A 20,203-nucleotide genomic window follows, 5' to 3' on the forward strand; every position below is an offset into this window, starting at 1 on the left:
GTCACCTCCTCCGAGAGGTCCTCGTTGACTACCCCCCCCAACCCCTGCCTAGTCACTCCTTATCCCATCCCATCCACTTTTTTCCATGGTATTCATCGCTCTGTGGAACTATCCAATTTATTTTTGTTGTTGTTGTTGTTATGTGTTCATTGTCTGTCTTCACTGCAATAGAAGCTCTTAGAGAGATTTTGCTGTGTATTGATATTTAGCCCTGAATCTCCAGTGCCAAGAACAGGGCTTGGTTCCGTTGCTGTACAGACCCCATAGACTGCAGCACGCCAGGCTTCCCTGTCCATCACCAACGCCAGGAGCTTGCTCACACTTAGGTCCATTGAGCTGGTGATGCCAGCCAACCATCTCATCCTCTGTTGTCCCCTTCTCATCCTGCCTTCAATCCTTCCCAGCATCGGGGTCTTTTCCAAGGAGTCAGTTTTTCGCATCAGGTGGCCAGAGTATTGGAGCTTCAGATTCAGCATCCGTCCTTCCAATGAATATTCATGAAAACCCCATGAACAGTATGCAAAGCACTTGTTACATTAGTGGCAATAAATATTTGTTTACCATTGGCTGTGATTTTGGTGAAACTCAAACGATTGTATTTTGATTCGTTTACCTCCAGGTATCTACTAAACATGTACTCTTCAATCAATCATTTTTTTTTTAAAGCCTTAAATGACCATCTGTTTTCAGATACTGTTCTAGGATCTGGGAATAAAACAGTGAACACTGTCAACAGAGTTCCTGCCCTCAGGAAGCTTCCATCTAAGTGGGAAAGACTGATGAAAATAAATAAGCAAAATAATAAGCAAATCAATGAAAATAAAGAAGCAAATCAATGTAGAACATCTCGTTGGATGACAGAAAATAAAGCAGAATAAGTTTTGAGAGAGATGGGGAGGGTGCTATTTGAGCTCAGATGATTAGGCAGGGCCTCTCTGAGGAGATGACAATTGAACAATGAATATTCATTGGAAGGACTGATGCTGAAGCTGAAGCTCCAGTCCTTTGGCCACCTGATTCGAAGAGCTGAGTGATGGAAGAAGACCCCGATGCTGGGAAAGATGGAGGGCAGGAGGAGAAGGGGGCAACAGAGGATGAAACGGTTGGATGGCATCACCGACTCAATGGACATGAGTTTGAACAAACTCCAGGAGATAGTGAAAGACAGGGAAACCTTGTGTGCTGCAGTTCATGGGTCACAAAGAGTCGGGCACGACTTGGCAACTGAACAACAGCAGCTAAGGGTTTTGAGAGAGATGGGGGAGGGAGCTATTTGAGTTCAGGCGGTTAGGCAGGGCCCCTGGGCTTCCCTGGTGGCTCAGATGGTAGAGAATGTGCCTCCCCTGCAGGAGACCCAGACTCCATCCCTGGGTCAGGAAGATCCCCTGGAGACGGCAATGGCTACCCGCTCTAGTATTCCTGCCTGGAGAATTCCATGAAGAAAGGAAACTGGCAGGCTACAGTCCTGTGGTGTCACAAAGAGTTGGATGCAACTAATACTTTCTCTTTCTCTGAGGAGATAATTGAACATGAATGTATCAGTTAGCTTCTGCTGCTAAACAAACCAGCCCCCAATTTAGTGGCCCAACATAATCACCATTAATCATGATTCATCATACTTCAATAGCTTGCTTGGGCGTTTCTTCACATCGGAGCGTAGCTGGCCTCTGTGGTGTCTGCTCTTGTGTCTGCTCAGCTGGCAGATGCACTGGCAGCTGAACAACCTAGGATGTTTTCAATTACACAGCCGGCAATTGGGAGGCTGGCCCGGCTCTTTCCCGTGGCAAGACTCTCAAGTGTAGAAAGATGGGCCAGAGCTCCCTGCACACGCACTTTACAGATTCTGCTGGTTTCACTCACTTTTGCTTCTGTTCCATTGGCCAAAGCAAATCACATTGCCCAGACTCAGAGAGTGGAGAAATAGACTCCACGTCTGTATGAGAGAAACAGCAAGATCACGTGACACAGAGGCAAGGACTCAGAGGGAGGCATCTGTGGCTGTATTGCAGGCTACTGATGCTGTGAGAGGCTGTGATGCATCCAGAACCACTCTGGTCACCCATCTGTTTCATCTGCCCCCAAGATGCTCAGAGCTACCTTGGCATCATGAAGAGCAGAGGGATCTGAGGCCGAGTTATGAAACGTATGTTGGAAATGACAAGAGAGGAAGCCATATTCCAGGGTGGTTTTCTGCTTTGGCCTCACTTCCTGGCCACACAGATATCTTCAACCTCCCTGAGCTTCTGCCTCCTCATCTGAGCTGAAGTGTGTGGAATGCCATGAATCCAGGCTTCCTTCTTCCAGTGCTACGGTGCTGGCATTCTGTAACAGTTGCAACAAGTGTGACTCTTTGGAACACAGCCACCCAGAAGAGCTCTAAAGTAGGCCCCCAATTCTCCAAGGGTAGAAGAGGTCACTGGACTTGGGCCTGCTGACGGGAGACTGTTAGGGAAGAGAAGTTCCAGCCAGATATCAGACAGAGATTCATTCACTTTGAGCTTTCTGGGCAAATGAATGACTTACCTGGGAAGTTTTGCCTTGGGACCACAGAAATTCACTCCTAAATGCTCCCTGATGATCCAATGGTTAAGAATCCGCCCTGCAATGCAGGAAACTCGGGTTTGATTTCACATGCCATGAAACAGCTAAGCCCACATGCCACAGCTAGAGTTTGTGCACTGCAATGAAAGATCCCGCATGATGCAATGAAGATCCTGCATGCTCCAACCAAGACCCGACACAGCCAAATAAATAAATATGCTTTTTAAGAAATGCTCCCTGATGGAGCAGGGGTGGAACAAGGGCAAAAGAATGGGGGTGTCACTTTGGATCACTTCCTTTCCCTTGAATCCATGTGAATCCTCGTGATAGTGGCCAATTTGCATAAAGTATGCATTTCTGACCTTGTGGCTTACTGGTGCAGCCACCTCCATGTAGTTAGTTATTTAATCTTTCCACCTGTACTGGGCTCCTACTATGTGGCAGGTACTATGCCTGGCTCTGGGGGCACCATGATCTAACAAAACTGATGGGATTTCTGCCCTCAAGGAACTCACCATCTGACAGGCCAGATGGAAATTTACCAAAGAGTCCCAAGGTCACCATGGTGATCAGGGCACAGAAGGGGACATCAACAGTGGCATGCCAGCTGAGAATGGAGGCTTGATGTGGTCAGAGAAGTTGGGAGGGCTTACCTGAGGAAGTAAGCTGGGATCTGAGGGATGGGCACAAGTTAGCCTAGGCCGTGTGAGTTCAGGAGTGAGGAAACGGCATGTGCAAAGGCCCTGTGGTGAGAGACAGCATTGTGAACGTGAGGGATGGAAAGGCCATCAGGGTGGCCCCAGGGATCCTGGACACAAGATGAGATTAAAGAAGTAGACAGAATCCAGATGGCAGGGATGCTGGTTGAGCAGCATGGGAAGCTATGCTAGGGTGCTAATCATGGGGTGGGCAACGTGACTGATGAGTGGAGAAAGGACCTAAGGCTGTGTGCAGGGCTAACCCACACAGGTCCATTCATCCTGCAGACATTTCTTGAGTATCAGCAGTGACCCAGGCCCAAGGGCTACTGAGAAGAAAGGCAGAGCCTACCCTGAAGGCCCTTTCATTCAAGTCTGAGTTTTCCAGCTGGTAGAATACGGAGTCTGAAATCAGTTCTCTTGCCACCTCCATCTTAGGTTGTCTTTGTTCAATCGCTCAGTCGTGTCCAGTGCTTTGCAACCCCATGGACTACAGCACGCCAGGCTTCCCTGTCCCTCACTATCTCCCGGAGCTGACTCAAACTCATGTCCATGAGTCAGTGATGCCATCCAGTCATCTCATCCTCTGTCGTTCACTTCTCTTCTCACCTTCAATCTTTCCCAGCATCAGGGTCTTCTCCAGTGAGTCAGCTCTTCACATCAGGTGGCCAGAGTATTGGAGCTTCAGCATCAGTCCTTTCAGTGAATATTCAGAGTTGATTTCCTTTAGGATTGGGTACCTCCTGCAGAATCTCTGGTGCTCACTGGACACTTCTCTTCCTGCTGCAGGCCTGCAACTGAATTTTACGGCCTCCTGGGGTGACCTACACTACCTGGGGCTCACCGGCCTGGAGGTGGTGGGCCAGGATGGCCAGGCACTGCCCATCAACCCGCACCAGATCTCTGCCTCCCCCAGAGACTTAAATGACCTCCCTGAGTACACAGACGACTCCCGGACCCTGGACAAGTGAGTGTCTGTAAGAAGCACAAGGTTCATGACAGCAGGGGCTCAGGGACCTGATGTGCGTTATAAATTTCAGACTTAACCATCAACTGGCATCCCCTGGCATCCCCTATTCTACCTTCTTCCAGCCACCCCAAGGTCTGGGGTCTGCCCATTTTATAGTCAAGGGAAACTGAGGCCCAGGAAAGGGCCACACAGCTGGAAGAGGTAGACAGGATTAGAAGCCAGGCTCTCCTGTTTCCAGACCCAGCTGGGCTTTGTGTTTCCTCCATGGTGCTTGAAGTCCCTGGTGGCTCCGACAGTAAAGAATATGCCTGCAATGCAGGAGGTGCAGGAGATGTGGGTTCAATCCCTCAGCTGGGAAGATCCCCTGGAGAGGGGAGTGGCTATCCACTCCAGTATTCTTGCCTAGAAAATCCCATGGGCAGAGGCGCCTGGTGGGGTACAGTCCGTGGAGTCACAAAGAGTGTTTGTGACTTTCACTTTACACTTTCATGGTGCTTAGCATGGGGCCCCAAACACGGTAACTGCTTGGTAAGCCTTTGGCTCTGTGTTTAGGCATGAGGGACCCAACCTCTCGGGGGCTGAAAACTTTCCCCTCCCTGAGGCTGGAGATGATGGCTGAAGCTGCACTTTCCTCTGCATTTGTCCAATTTCATAAGCCCAGGTTGAGTCAAGTCAGTAAGAGGACAAGCCTGGACACAGCATTGATCCACAGCATTCAGGCACCCCTGAACCAGGACAGGTGTCAGGCTTGGGGCCTGCCTGCAGGTGTGAACAAGAAGAGTCTAGGGGAGCCAGAGGGATGAGAATTCAAATCCTGTCTCTGCCCCTTGCCAGCTAGTTTCTTAACTTCTCCAGTAATAATAATCATAATAATAACTGAAATTATAATTGCCATTTTGGGAGCACTTATTAAATGCCAGACACTGGGCTGTGCTAAGCAGGTTATAGATATTCATTCATCTAAATCTCAAACAGCCCTAAGAGGCCCCCACTCTACAAATGGAGAAACTGAGGTACAGAGAGGTACCTCAGAGGTCACCCACATGAGCTGAGTGGCAGAGTCATGATTTGAACACAGGCACGAGGAAGACCAACACCCATGCATTTAACCACAAAGTTATACTGTCTTCCCCTGCCTCAGTTTCCTTATCAGTAGAATGGGACAGTAATCTGGCTATTGGGCAGAAGGGGGGTTGCCACGTCACCACTGCACCCACTGCCTGGCCCAGAGTGTGTGGGATCAGTGGTGGCCTCCTACCTGCCTTCCTCCAAGGTGCTCCTTAACCGGGGCCATCGCGGCTGCTGCATTGCCCAATCAGGGGCCATCTTGGTGAGTCACACTCTCACAAACTTAGACTGGGAGCCTGTGGTCCCTGCTGCCAATTGTAAAAGTGATCTGCTCATAGCTGGCCTGGCCTCGCTTGTTCATCCACACCCACCCAGTTCCTTCCCCTGTGCCCAGACTATGTTGCAGCAAATCCGAGGTCTGAAAGTATTTCATCTCTGGGTATGTATCACTAAACAATAAGGACTTAAACCTGATCCAAGTATCATTATTCCACCTAAATGATTAACAGTCCTTCCTTTAAATTTGGAGAAGGAAATGGCAACCCACTCCAGCCTTCTTGTCTAGAGAATCCCACGGACAGAGGATGCTGGTGGGGTCACAAAGAGTAGGACATGACTGAGTGACTGAGCACTCTTTTAAATGACTAGATATCTAGCATATTTCTATTTCCCTCATCATCTTTTTTCCCCCTTTTATATCAATTTGTTCCTTGAATTGACATCCAGATATGGTCTATACATTGTGATTGCTTACTGTGTCTCTTTAAAAATTGTTTTTTATAATTCCCTGGCGGTCCAGTGGTTAGGAGTCTGTATTTCCACTGCTGGGGGCCTGGGTTTGATTCCTAGTTGATAGGGAGCTAAAATCCTGCAAGCTGAGTGCCATAGGGAAAAAACAAATTTTTTATTTTTAAAATTTATTAAAAAATACTATTGACATATAGTTGATTTACAGTATTGTGTTAGTTTCTGGTATACGGCAAAGCGATCCAGATATGTATACATATATATGTAAATATATGCGTATGCATATGTGCTGTGCTAAGTCATTTCTTGTCTGACTGCATGACTGTGGACTGTAGCCCACCAGGCTCCTCTGTCCATGGGATTCTCCAGGCAAGAACACTGGAGTGGGTTGCCAGCCCTCCTCCAGGGGATCTTCCTGACCCAGGGATCAAAGCCACGTCTTTTATGTCTCCTGCATTGGCAGGCAGACTGTTTACCACTCGCGCCACCTGGGATGCCTGTATAAGCATATACATATACACATACGCACACACATATATGTATATGCACATGTATAAATTTATGCATATATGGGCTTCCTTGGTGGCTCACATGATAAAGAATCTGCCTGCAATGCAGGAGACCTGGGTTTGATCCCGGGTTGGGAAGATCCCCTGGAGAAGGGAATGGCTACCCACCCCAGTATTCTTGCCTAGAGAATTCCATGGACAGAGGAGCCTGGTGGGCTGTAGTCCATGGGGTCTCAAAGGGTCGGACACAACTGCACAACTAACACACACATATGCATGTATATGTGTATAAAATATGTATATGTATGTTCACATCCTGTTTTACACTCTTTTCTGTTAGAGGCTATTAAACAAAATATTGAGTAGAGTTCTCTGTACTGTACAGTAGGTCCTTGTTGGTTATCTATTTTGTATGTAGTAGGAAAGGGCAACCGGCTCCAGTGTTCTTGCCTGGAGAATCCCAGGGACGGGGGAGCCTGGTGGGCTGCCGTCTATGGGGTTCACACAGAGTCGGACACGACTGAAGTCATCAGCAGTGTGTATATGTTAATCCCAAACTCCTCATTTATTTCTCCCCTGCCTCTTTCCTCTTTGGTAACCGTAAGTTTGTTTTCTACGACTGTGAGTCTATTTCTATGTGTTAATAAGTCCTTTGATGGTTGATAGATCACCTAAACCTCTCATAATCTCTAGGTTCCCTTCCATCTTTTTTCACTTTTTGCTTATAAATGATCTGTAGAAGAAACCAGGGTTTTTGCTCTGTTGAGTCTGGATTTTACTAGATCAGTAAAATCCAGATTACTGGATTTTAAAATTTAAATATTACTGGATTTAAAATCCAGTATTTAAATATTACTGGATTAATATTATACTATATTATACCATATTATAGTATAACATGCATAATACAATATATAATATATTATATAAATTATATATTATATAACATATCAATATATTGTGTATAATACTTATATTAATATATAAAATATTATTGTGTCATATATAATAATTATATTAATATATTATATAATATACTATAATAGTATAGTATGGTATTATGTTATATATATTATATATAATTAATTACTATATATAATTATTATATATATAATAAATATAATATAATATATATAAGATAATATATCATATATAGTATATATGCTCCTAAGTCGCTTCAGTCGTGTCCGACTCTGTGAGACCCCATAGACGGCAGCCCACCAGGCTCCCCCGTCCCTGGGATTCTCCAGGCAAGAACACTGGAGTGGGTTGCCATTTCCTTCTCCAATGCATGAAAGTGAAAAGGGAAAGGGAAGTCGCTGTCCGACTCCCAGCGACCCCAGGGACCGCAGCCCACCAGGCTCCTCTGTCCATGGGATTGTCCAGGCAATAGTACTGGAGTGGGGTGCCATTGCCTTTTCCATATTATATATTAGTTATATATATTATTATAATTATATATTATTATAATAATTATATGTATTTATTATATATAATATATACTATACTATACTATTCTATTATACTAACATTATACTAATTATAAAATATTACTGGATTAATTAATATTTAAAATATTACTGGATTTAAAATCCAGATTACTGCATCAGTAAAATCCAGATTTTACTGCATCACTGTAGTATTGTTTAACTTGTTCCTCAAGCTCCTGTATTTCCTGTAAACTGTTCACTAGATCATATTGAGATTTGGCCATTAGGGAAGACGTAGCTATCAGGTCGTGTATGTTAGTGCACATTTCCTTCGGACTCGTGGGACATCTGGTTGTCAGGCTTTTCGTGATGCTGTTAGCCGACATTTGGAGGTTAGATCTCCTGCTCTTTCAGGGGTTGTGGCACGGTGATAGACTGATCCTATCATTCTTTTTGTTTGTTTTTGTCAGTAAAGGGAAAATTTGCCTCAATTACTTGGTTTCTTTGAGGTACAGTTCAAACAGGAAAGACAGTTTGATGCTTGATTCTTTCCCTTTATTTCTTCAGTTTTCAAAAGAGCAAAATTGTTTCTCTAGAATCCTTTAAAACATTTGTTTGCTTTTGACTACCATAAACTCATGGATTTAAATCTCCTGTGTCTGAAGGGTTTCAATCTACTGCAGTTTTTATCCTATGGATGCTCAAATTGATCCCTCTTTGGACACTGGGGGCTCCCGAATCCTTCTGTAAAACAGTCTCTCATAGCTGCCTTCCTTTCTGATAAGACAAGAAATCCCAGATTCCTCTTGTACATGTATTATCCCCGGTATGGGATCAGCCATTTCTCCTAGAAGCCCAGGTTCCTTCTAGTGGGAAATGGTATTTAGAGACCATAGTCTAGCCACTAGGGATGCTCATTGCTACTCGGTCAGTCCTTGTTTCTAGGCTTTTTTGTGGACAGAGCTAGGAAGTACCATTTCTATATTCTTGAGAGTGTCCGTTAGGGAATTCCCTTCACTGTCAGCTCTAAGCACTTCAGCAGGTCTCTCCACACTCAGAACTGGGCAGTAGTTCTTTGGAAGTGGCCCCATTTCTAGGACAGGGAGGTAATTGCTTTTGGAAGGAAACAGAAGGTTCTCTAGTGGTAGACCTCAGCCAGCTTAATTCCACAAACACCCCAGGGTTAAACTGCTGAATTTTCTCAGTTCTAAGATGCCAGCAGTTGTAAGACATACCATCCATCAATTTAATAACAACCTTTTAGAGGAAAAAAAAGAAACATTACCTTCTTGGATGAACACTTTGCTTGTAAGATTTATTCCAAGTCCAAAACTTTAAAATGTTAAAAGGAAAAGCAAAGTTTATCTTAAAATCTAGGAGGGACTTACGTGGCAGTCCAGTGGTTAAGACTTCACCTTCCAGTCTAGGAGGTATGAGTTCGATCCCTGGTTGGGGATCTAAGAGCCCACATGCCTCTCAACTAAAAAACCAAAATGTAAAACAAGCAATATTGTAACAAATTCAATAAAAACTTAAAACAATTAATAATAATAAATTAGATCTAGGAAACATGGCAGCAGCCTGAGGCCCTACCAGGGGCCTCAAAGCTTCAAAGTCAACTGGAAAATGGGATAGCGCGGGGAGGGGGGCCACCCAAGAGGCTGAGAGGTGGGTTCCTATCTCCAGGGCCAGGCCTCTCAGTGGAAGAGAGACTAGGGCTGGGGTCAGGGCTGAGGTGTGCTGGACAGAATCGGAAGGATGAGGCAGAAGAACCAGAAACTGGCCTGGGTGGAAGTGCAGTATGGGCCAGCTGGCGAGCTCTCTTAGAACATGATGGGGCTTCCCCAGTGGCTCAGTGGTAGAGAACCCACCTGCCAATGCAGGGGACACAGGTTAGATCCCTGGTCCGGGAAGATCCCACATACCAAGGAGGAGCTAAGTCGGTGTGCCACGGCTACTAAGCCTGTGCTCTGGAGCCCGGGAGCTGCAACTAGCAAGCCCACAAGCCACAATTACTGAAGCCTGCACCTCTTAGAGCCTGTGCTCTGCAACAAGAGAAGGCGCCACAGTGAGAATCCCGCCCGCTGCAACTGGAGAGTAGCCCCCGCTCTCCGCAACTAGAGAAAAGCCCGCATAGCAACGGAGACTCAGCACAGCCGAAAAGAAAATTAATTTTTAAAAGAAGAACGTGAGGGTGCTGGGGACTCCCGCCCAGTGGTGGGCAGGCTGCCCTGGGCCACCCAGGCTGAGTGACCACAGGCCAGACCACCTCCCTCCAGAGGCACCTGCCCCTTCTCGTACTTGTCCCGCGGCGGGAGCTCCCAAGTTCTCCCTGGTGCTTTAGTATCTTTCTCCTCCAGCACAAGGAAGAAGCAATAGAGTCCTTTCCAAATGTGCCGTAGAGTCAGTACAGTATTTTACAGAAAGCTGGGGACATAGAAATTGTCACTTCCCATCCCCTCTGACAGAAACAGATTTTTCATTTTTGGTCATCTCTCTTGGTCCTTGGCCTCATTTTACAACATTAAAGCCAGTGCTCCTGCCATCCCACAGCCTGCCCTTTCGCTTTATCCTTTTCCCATCATCCTCGTGATGATCATCTTCACTACCGTTTGATGTACTGAACGTTTCCCTCTTTTGAGATCTTTCAGGGTTGGTTTGTTTGTTGCTAATGTAAGTAATATCTAGGTACAGATGGCTTTCTGACATGCTGAATAAACTTTTCTTAGGAGGAAAAATTCTAGAAGTGGGACCACTGGGTTAAAGAGTCCTGAAAAATAATACATGCCCCACCCCCATCCTTTTTTAAAACCTTGATGATCGCTTCACTGTACCTTTAACAGCATCTAAGTGTTAGTCGCTCGGTCGTTTCCAACTCTTTGCGACCCGGTGGCCTGTAGCCCACCAGGATCCTTGGTCCATGGGATTTCCCAGGCAAGAATACTGGAGTGGGTTGCCATTTCCTTCTCCAGGGGATCTTCCCGATCCAGGGATCCAACCCAGTCTCCCACATTGCAGGCAGATTCTTTACCATCTGAGCCACCAGAGAATCCCTTTAATAGCACAGGCTGTTGTCTCCCCCAGTTTCTTGTTTTGTCTAACTTCACAGATAAGTGATGACTCCTCACTGTTGCTTTGATTAGTCTCACCTCCCCTTCATGAGCCTGATCCAGCCAGGCTCATGCCAGGTAGGGGCGGCCGTCGTGGTGGGGAGAGGAGTGGGTGCCGACCCCACGCTGTGAGTTCTCCCAGCTGACCGGACTGCCCTCAGCTCTCCCCGCCCTCCCCACTGAGCGCAGGTTAATTGATGGAGCCAACATCACGATGGAGGATGAGCATATGTGGCTGATCCCCTTCTCGTCGGGGCTGGACCACGTGGTCACGATCCGCTTCGACAGAGCCGAAAGCATCGCAGGCCTTCGCTTCTGGAACTACAATAAATCTCCCGAGGACACCTATCGAGGGGTAAGCCGGGGAACAGCGGCCGCGCTCGGTCCCCTGTCAGGGAAACAGCGCCTTGATGAATGGCTGGTGTGGCTGCCGGAGAGGAGCGTAAATCCTCCAGAACTTTCCAAATGGAGCTGGGGGAGGTTACCGCTGGGGAGCGAGAGAGCTGCTGCCGTTTCCTTCTTCTGCAAACAGCAAATGCAGGCGAAAGAGCCCAGGGCAGACTCGGGGAACTGCAGCGCCTCATGGCCTCTGGGGACTCAGGGGTCCTCAGCGGCCCCCCCGTCCACAGTGCCTAGTTGCAGAGCCCTGGTTCCCTGAGAGCTTTGGGAACCACGTCTGGGCTGAGGGCTTCTCACACCTTTGTCATTTCACTGGACCCGCATCCCAGCCTCTGGGAGGCAGGTGTTATTACCCCCGTCTTTCAGGATATTGAAAACTGAGGTTCAGAAAGGCCCAAGCACTCACCCAAGGTCACACAGCTAGAGGCCCCGTCCCCGTGTGCCCGGCTTGGTTGCCCACACTCTGATTTCCACGGGGTGGAAAAGCAGAGGCCTCTGTTGGCTTGTGGAAAAGAGTTATCAGGAGGTGCCCCCTTTCATGGGCTTTTCTGACCGGTGTGCCCATGAACCATGAGACAGTTGTCCCCTCCCACTACATAGACGTGATGATGACCAGGTCACCTAAAGGTCGGCAATGCAGTTAAGACCCTAAAGTCACCAGGCTCTGTGTCTGAGTCTGTGTGACCATTGGCACGTGGCCTGCCTTCTCTGGACCTCAGTTTCCTTGTCTGTGAAAGGAAGAGGAGAAGGACACCTGCCTCTACCCCACAGAGGTTGACAAGGCCAGGACCTGGCCTGTGAGGCTGCCCTGAGCCCAGGTCTGGGCTCCTCACCACTTCCAGGTCCTCAAGATGCTGGTCATTTATCACAGCAGAATGATCAGTCCCCCTTCCACCATGCCCACCCCGCCCCTAACCTCCTTCAGGAGCCTTGGCTCCCCTGAGCATGCAATTTATAAACCCCCCGCCTGAGGCTGCCCTGGTGTCTTTGTAAGCATGCTCTCGGGTCAAGCGCGTATAAAATGTCAGCTATATTGGCATTAAAAAACATTCTTCTGCCTCAACTTGTGCCTCTGGGCCTTGCTCTTCCCTTGAGTGAATCCATCGGTCCAGTTGAGCTTCCACGATGCTAGATTTACCGCCTGGAAATGCTGGGCCTGGGGCCCCTCTTCCCAGGTGTGGCCCCCACCAGCTGCAGTACCAGTGACGAGTGGCCACCGTTGGGGGGTGGGCACCATCTGAGAGGGTGCAACCTGGCCGCAGTGGGATGGAAACTCTGGCCCCTTCCCTCCCTCCCTAGGAAAGGGTGCCTCAGATGCCTACCCCACAAGGTACTCCTGGGCACCCTGGCTCCGGGCCCCTGGCATGAGGTTAGAGCCAAGCCTGGCACTCCGGGAGGTGGGCTCCACACCCCTCCAGTGTGTCCTTGGGCAAATCGTTGACCTCTCTGAACTCTAGTTTCCTTCACTGTAAGATGGAGATGATAATTAAAGCTCCCTCTAAGGGAACGAATGGGGGTGCTGGAGAAGTCAGGGATGCTTCCTGGAGGAGGTGGTGGTTCTAGAAGAAGGACAAGGGCTTCCTGGGCCTCGGCTTCACTTCAGGTGGCTTTCTCCACCGGGCAAACCCTGGCAGTGCTAGACTACATCCTGCCTGCTCTAAGTCCAGCAGAAGAGAGAACTCCTCTTTGCAAGCAAGCCAGCAAAACCCCAGGAGCCATGCCGATTGTTCTAGTCGAGTTCCATCTCTCTGAGCCAATCACATGGCTAGGGGGTGACAATTCTCCATTCGGCCAGGCCTGGGGCCTGGGCAGGAACCTTGAGGAAAGCAGAGTGGAGGTAGAGCGACAGCTTTGGGGTTGCCACATCCAGCCGTGCCTGGAGCTAGAGCCCCTCTAACACCTTCTAGGTGTATGCACCCTGTGACTGACTAGGAAGGGAAAGTGAAAGTCACTCAGTTGTGTCCGACTCTTTGCGACCCCATGGACTGTACAGCATGGAATTCTCGAGGCCAGAATACTGGAGTGGGTAGCCTTTCCCTTCTCCAGGGGATCTTCCCAACCCAGCAGTCAAACAAGTCTCCTGAATTGCAGGTGGATTCATTACCAACTGAGCTACCAGGGAAGCCCTGACTGACTATGGAGACCCCCTAACTGCTGAAGGAATGAAGGGCCCCCAGGTACATTGTAATCATGAGACCCAAGTCAGGGCCCCTTTCTTTCTGCACAGAGAAGTCTCTCTGTGTCTCCCAGGGGTGAAACGCCATCAGTTTGGTCGGCAGTAGTCCGTTCTGCTAACCATGAAGGAGCCCTGACTCCCCTTCTCTGCTCACGTATTATTACTGCTGCCCAGGGGACCAGAGCTGAGCCACCTCAGACCTGGCTGTTAGGCTCTGACATTGAATGGCTGGTTGCAGCCATCCGGCTGGCAAGATCTGGCCTAGAACAGGGGGACGTGTTAGCCCACATCCAATCAATTCAGCCAGGTCTCAGTAAACACCTACTGTGTGCCAGGCCCTAAGGTGGATGTAGAGATAATCCAGCCAGGGTCTGCCATCAGGGAGCCCAGAAACCACCCAGGACATAGCTGTGGGGTGCATGCCCTTAACAGAATGGGCCAAGGGCTCAAGAAGGAAAATCAGGAAGGAGTCCACTTCTGTTCCGAGGGAAAGGGCTAGGAGAGGAGAGGAGGTGTGAATCTGGGGTGGAGAAGGATGATCTAGGAAAATACTGGCCCACTGTGTGCCAGGCACTGTTCTGTTCTGGAGACTTTATGTAAGTTAGCTCCTCACTGAGCCCATTTAACAGATGAGGAAAATTGAGGCAGAGGGGTCAAATAACTTGCACAGCTACTCACGGTGGATCCCAGAGCAGCTGAGTCCATGCCCTTGACGACCCCAGCCCTCTGCAGCTGAGTAGACCAGAGAAGGCCCATATGTGTCCTCCGTGGCAGGGGCCTCACCCACCTGCTCCTCTGCTGTCTGCCCAGGCGCCTGGCACAGAGTAGGGATGGCAATTGGAAAGGAGCCCCCTGACCAGGTGGGGTCTGGTCTGGGAGGAAGGCCTGGGGGGTTCTGTGAAGGCCCTCGGTCGTAAATGGCAGCCACCAGGACCTCCAGCCACATCAGCGCTCACCACCCTCCTCACACTGGCTCCTTCTCTTCAGCCTTTTTTTTTTTTTTTTTTCGTTTGCTAGGCCAAGATCGTCCACGTCTCCCTGGATGGCCTGTGCGTCTCCCCTCCCGAGGGCTTCCTCATCCGGAAGGGACCGGGCAACTGCCACTTTGACTTTGCTCAAGAAATCCTCTTTGTGGACTACCTGCAGGCCCGACCGTTGCCCCCGCCAGCCCAGAGGTGAGTGGAGCGGCTCCCCAGACGGTCCTTCCCAGCCTACGGGCCCTGGCTTTGCATCAGGCTCTGAAGCCTGTACCTAAAGCGCTTTGAAGTGATGATCAAACACATTGCTTTTCAACTTGGCCAGTTTTCTAAAGCTTAGCCAGCCTCTCCGGAAGCCTGGGGATGTACCCACCTTGTCTGGGGATGTTTGGGTTTCTCACAGTCTTGGGTGTTTGAGATTTTAAATGCTTCATTGGGCTTCCTGCTGGGGAAAGAGGCTCCAGGCTGCCTAGATTCCAGAAACGCCCGCTGGCCCATTCGTCGAGGGGCCTCCTTCGTCTCGTTTCTGTGTTCCTGATTTAGAAAGAGTCAGAGAGGAAAACGGAGCCTAACATTTCATGGATTCGCTGGGATTGCTTGGCCCCAGTCTCAGCTGCTTTAAGTTGCTAACAATTTGTAAATGCCACGTTAAGTTTACTCATTTAAACCCCCTGATGTCCAAATACCAGAGGCCAAGCTCTCGAAACAAAATGAGTTTCCCTCTACTGTAGCTGGCATCACTCCTGGGGCCAGATACTGGAAATAGTCACTTAATTACAACATTGCCCTTGAAATTGAAGAAAGCAGGCCAGAGCCAGAAGTCACTGGCGGTAGGCCAGGGAGAGAAGCCCTGCAGGGAGGAATCTGGGGGAGGAGAGAGGCTCCCTCCTGGGTGCCTGCTCTGAGCCAGATGCTTTGTATTCATCCTTCAGATAATCCTTTCAACCATCTTTGAAGCAGGGGTTTTATGCCCATTTCACAGATGTGGGAACTGAGGCCCAGGCTAGTGAAACCACTTGCTCAGGATCCACGAAGCCAAAGCCTGCAGGGCTCTCCCCACCTCCCAGCCTCTTCTCCCTGCCTGTCTCCTATCCCAGCCCACACCCCCGACTGGCTGCTTTTTGGAGCAAACACCAACTGCCCAGCTCCTTCCCACCAGCCTTTGCTCTGGGTGCTGTTCGTCTTGGAAGGCTCAGCTCTGACTCTTCCCATGGCTGCTTTCTCCTTAGCTCAGACATCACGTCCCTGACCACCGCCTGGGGTAGTAACCTGCCCGCTCCCAGCACCACAATCCGTGGGTCCATCATGGGTCTCAGCTCTTAGCATTGAGTGGACTTAACCTTGTTCATGAAGGGACTGAGGTCGAATGGGATGGTTCAGAGTGTGGACCCTGAAACCAGATGACCTCGGGTCACATCCCACTTCTGCCACCTCCCAGCTGTGTGACCTTGAGCAAGTGACTTCACTTCCTTGTGCTCCAGGGACGTGGGAGAACTCAGCTCCCAGGGTTGTTGTGAGGATTATGAGTCAAACCCGAGGCGACGAGCCTCTCCCGGTGGATGGGAACTCCGTGTGAGCAGAAGCTTGTCTGTCCCTCCCCCACCGCCTCCCAGCGGGAATAACTGACCAGCGACTCGGGCCACTACAATCCTCTGCTTCTGTGTTTGCAGGCTGGACACGAAGCGCCTGGAGCGGGCGAGCATGGACTACGAGGCGCCCCCGATGCCCTGCGGCTGTATCCTCCTCCTGTTGGTGTTTAGTCACTCAGTCGTGTCTGACTCTTTTAAGACCCCGTGGCCTGCAGCCCACCAGGCTCCTCTGTCCATGGGATTTCCCAGGCAAGAATACTGGAGTGGGTTGCCATTTCTTCCTCCAGGGCATCTTCCCCACTCAGGGATCGAACCCAAGTCTCCCGAGTTGCCCGCACGGCAGGAGGATTCTTTACTGCTGAGTCATCCGGGGACTCCTCCTCCTGCCACCCACACGTTGCACAGGAAGGCCTTCGGGGCCACACCCAGAACCCAGGGAGAGGGCCAGGCCCTTGTAGCTCCTTGCTGGCCCTGGGGCGGGATCTGGGTGTTCGCTGCGGCACTGGGTCTCAGCCAGGGCGCAGCCGAGGCAGCGGAGCCCATGCAGGACAACTGCGGAGAGGTTGGGCGGGCTCCCAGGTCCTCACGGAGACGGTGCTTCTGGGACTGGGGTGGGCAACACAAGTTCTAGACCCCACCCCGCTGCTGGACTGAGGTTCAGAAGGCAGCGCCAAGGACTGTCGCTGGGAGGGGCTGGAGAAGTGGGAACCCACCTGGGGATGGGGCTGGGGGCTCTCCTTGGAACCAGACAGGGAGGAGGTGAAAAGGGAAGGAGTCGTAGCTCAGACGTGCTGGACCCTCCTGCCGCCTGGCACTGTCGGCAGTGGGTCGCCTGTGTGAACCCTCTGGTTAGCCCTGTGAGGCGGGCACTGCTAGCACCCCCATTTCACAGCAGAGAACACTGAGGCCCAGGATGGTTAAGTAATTTGCCGGCTCACACAGCTGGGAAGAGGCAGAGTCAGGTCTAGTGAGCACAGACAGCCTGGCACTCTCTTGCCTGTTCTCCCCCGAGGACCACCTCTGACTTAACCCCCTCGGGATCACCCTCCCACTTCGCAGGCTCCTTGGCCCGCCTGCTTCTGGGGATGCTGGGAGCCAGTGGAGGACAGGGCTGCGGAAGGGCTGGCACCTGGGATGCAGTCAGCAACAGGAGGGGGTCACCCTGGCACAGCCCATCCCCCCAGAGCTGTGACACTCCCACAACCTGCCTTGCCATTCACGCCCTCCACACTTGAAATGGGTGGAGGAGGGAACAGGTACTCTGTTCTTGTCATTTTACAATCAGGGAAACTGAGGCAAGAGATGGTTTGTTTTTTTTTGAGGTCAGGTCACTGTTCAGTCCTATACACTGAGTTTGTGACAGATGCTTCTCCATCCTGCCAACTCCCTGAAGGACACCCTCCCTGCCCGTTGCCCTGTCTCCCGGGGCCTGGAGAAAGCTTCTGAATTCTTCAAACACACATACACACATTCATATTGCTGTTTAAATGAAAGAAAATTTCATGCCACATACATTTTGATTGACTTCAGTCTCGGAGGGGAAAAAAATCATTTTTTTCTCTCGTTCATCTCTTTAAACCCATATATATATACACACACACACACACACATATATATCCCTGTTATCTTTGTAATTGTTTCCCTCTGTTCTCCAGAAAATTAAGCCTGTTTTTTCCTTAATAACATGTTCCAGTCATTTTCCAGTTTCAGCTCCTGACCAGCTGGGGTGACCCCTATTACATCGGTCTTACCGGCCTGGAGCTGTATGACGAAAGGGGAGAAAAAATCCCTCTTTCAGAGAACAGTATCCTTTCTAGGCAGAAGCGGGGCTCCAGCCAGACTGCAGGGAGCACAGGAGGGCCCGGGGGAAGGAACAGAATCCTTGAATGTAGAGGGAAATGTCCCTGGAGGAACCAGACCTGGAAAAAAATGCCAGGGCTGCTGCTGCTCAATCACTTCAGTTGTATCTGACTCTTTATGACCCTATGGGCTGTAGCCTGCCTGGCTCCTCTGTCCATGGAATTCTCCAGGCAAGAATACTGGAGTGGTTTGCCATGCTCTCTTCCAGGGGATCTTCCCAACTCAGGGTTCAAACCCAGGTCTCCCACTTTATAGGCGGATTCTTGACCAGCTGAGCCACCAGGGAAGCCTATGAATATTGGAGTGGGTAGCCTCTCCTTTCTCCAGGGGGATCTTCCCGACCTAGGGATTGAACCCAGGTCTCCTGCATTGCAGGCAGATTCTTTACCAACTGAGCCACTAGGGAAGCCCAGCAACCCCTTTTATTCGGGCCTCTAGCAGCTCCACGTACCCATGTTTTCCAGCCTGCTCTCTGCATACTTCCCTCTCCTTTCCTTGAAACCGGCCACTCCTCCACTCTTACCCCCACTCCCCTCAGCCTCCTCACCTTCCTTTTCCCCTAGAACATGTCTAATTTGGCTGACACTCCTCCAGCAGCCCTGAGCAGCAGACAGCGGCTCAGCCCACCCCGGCATCCCCCCCAGGCCACGCCATCAGTGTGATGGGGGCTGGCGGCCGCAAGAGGGGCCCACAGTGCCTGGAGCCGAACACACTGCTTTGGGTTATGACAGCTTAGAGATGTCCTCAGATATCGCCGCCTTCCCTGACAGCGTCAACTCCCTGGAGGGCGTCTGCGGGGACGTCCGGACCCCTGACAAGCTCATCGACCAAGTGAACAACACCAGCGATGGCAGACACATGTGGCTGGCCCCCATCCTGCCCGGCCTGGTGGGTTCCGGAGGCTCCCAGCCCTGGGGTGGATGGGGGGCTGGCGGGGCGGGGGGTGTGTGTGGCACTTTCTGTCCCCAGTCTCAGCGACACATCTTCCTTCCAGGCCAAGTTAACCTCGAAACAAGTCAGAATGCCCACGGGCTGCCAGGAAGGCTCAGGTCTTTGCTAACACATCTTCCCAGCCAGAGGTCTTTCCCTTTGCTCTGGGGGTGCTGATTATCAGGTGGGCCTCTGAGGCCAGGATCCCAGCACAGCAGGCCTGGGGGCGTGGGCAGCCCTCGGTCCCTGTGAGCCTCCCTCTCCAGTTCTCTTTCCTGTCTCTGCTTCGCTCTCCTCTTCCCTCTAGCCCCAGCCTCTCCACATTCCTGATTTCTGCTCCTTCTTTATGTCACCGGGTACTTGATCCCCACCTTGCCTCTCTCTGTCCTCAGACTTGCCGGGTAAGCTCTTCCAACCCACCGACTCAGTCTCCCAGATCACAGACTCTACAAGTGTCGCACCTGTCTTTTTGCTGCAAGCCTGATGGCGAACCTGGGGGTGGGCCTTTGCTCATCTGGGCCTGGCCGATGGTGGTGGCAAGGGAGGCGAGGGGCCACTCGGGATGGGATGGGGCGGATCGCAACCCCCCAGCCTCTCAGCCACGGGCCCAGACGCCTGGGTAGATGTGCAGCAGGGGCTAGGGTGCCCACCCCCGTGACCCCGGAGGGAAGACAAGGGATACATTCTCCTCTCAAAATCCTCCCAGGAAGGGGCAGCACCCCTGCGATGTTCCATCAGATTCCCTTGCGCAGAGGCCGACCCCCACCCCGGCCCCAGCCCCACCACTGCAGACGGGAAGTGCATCGATCTGTCACCTTTCACACCTGGGGCCGCAAGCTGGTGGCCCCTAGCCAGTCTAGCCTTCGGCCGTCTTGACCTTGACCAGCAGGCATTTGCCATTCTTTCACACGAAGACTTTCGGGTGTGGGGCAGTCTCCCCGTTTGTCCTCTCTCAGCTGGACTCAAGTATTTGTATCCAGTTGAGTCCCATGGGCACTCACTTGGAGGCCCCTCATCTAAATTGTTTCCATGGTACAAGCAGAGAAGGCTGACTTTTTCTGTACCCTGCTATGTCCTCTTGGGGCTGAAACCCTGGGCCTGGGTCAAAGCTAAGCCTGCAGCCTGTGGCCAACAGTGAATTCTGTTTGCTTTATCCTATCTTGCAAGGGCTCCCGCACTAATATTTGAGAGTCTGTGTT

General features: G+C 50.7%; 1 protein-coding gene across 1 annotated transcript in view; it reads left to right on the forward strand.

Annotated features, from left to right (window-relative positions):
* KIAA0556 (KIAA0556 ortholog) overlaps positions 1 to 20,203 on the forward strand; it is a 229,590-nt gene that overhangs the window by 206,622 nt on the left and 2,765 nt on the right. Inside the window, exons 22-27 of the mRNA XM_010837427.1 lie at positions 4,029 to 4,206; positions 11,263 to 11,428; positions 14,666 to 14,823; positions 16,296 to 16,360; positions 17,908 to 18,018; positions 18,823 to 18,962. Of these exons, the coding sequence (XP_010835729.1) occupies positions 4,029 to 4,206; positions 11,263 to 11,428; positions 14,666 to 14,823; positions 16,296 to 16,360; positions 17,908 to 18,018; positions 18,823 to 18,962 (818 nt within the window). The remainder of the gene's footprint in view (positions 1 to 4,028; positions 4,207 to 11,262; positions 11,429 to 14,665; positions 14,824 to 16,295; positions 16,361 to 17,907; positions 18,019 to 18,822; positions 18,963 to 20,203) is intronic.

Source organism: Bison bison, unplaced genomic scaffold (genome assembly GCF_000754665.1).
Source record: "Bison bison bison isolate TAMUID 2011002044 unplaced genomic scaffold, Bison_UMD1.0 scf7180017864072, whole genome shotgun sequence".
NCBI classification, from domain to species: domain Eukaryota; kingdom Metazoa; phylum Chordata; class Mammalia; order Artiodactyla; family Bovidae; genus Bison; species Bison bison.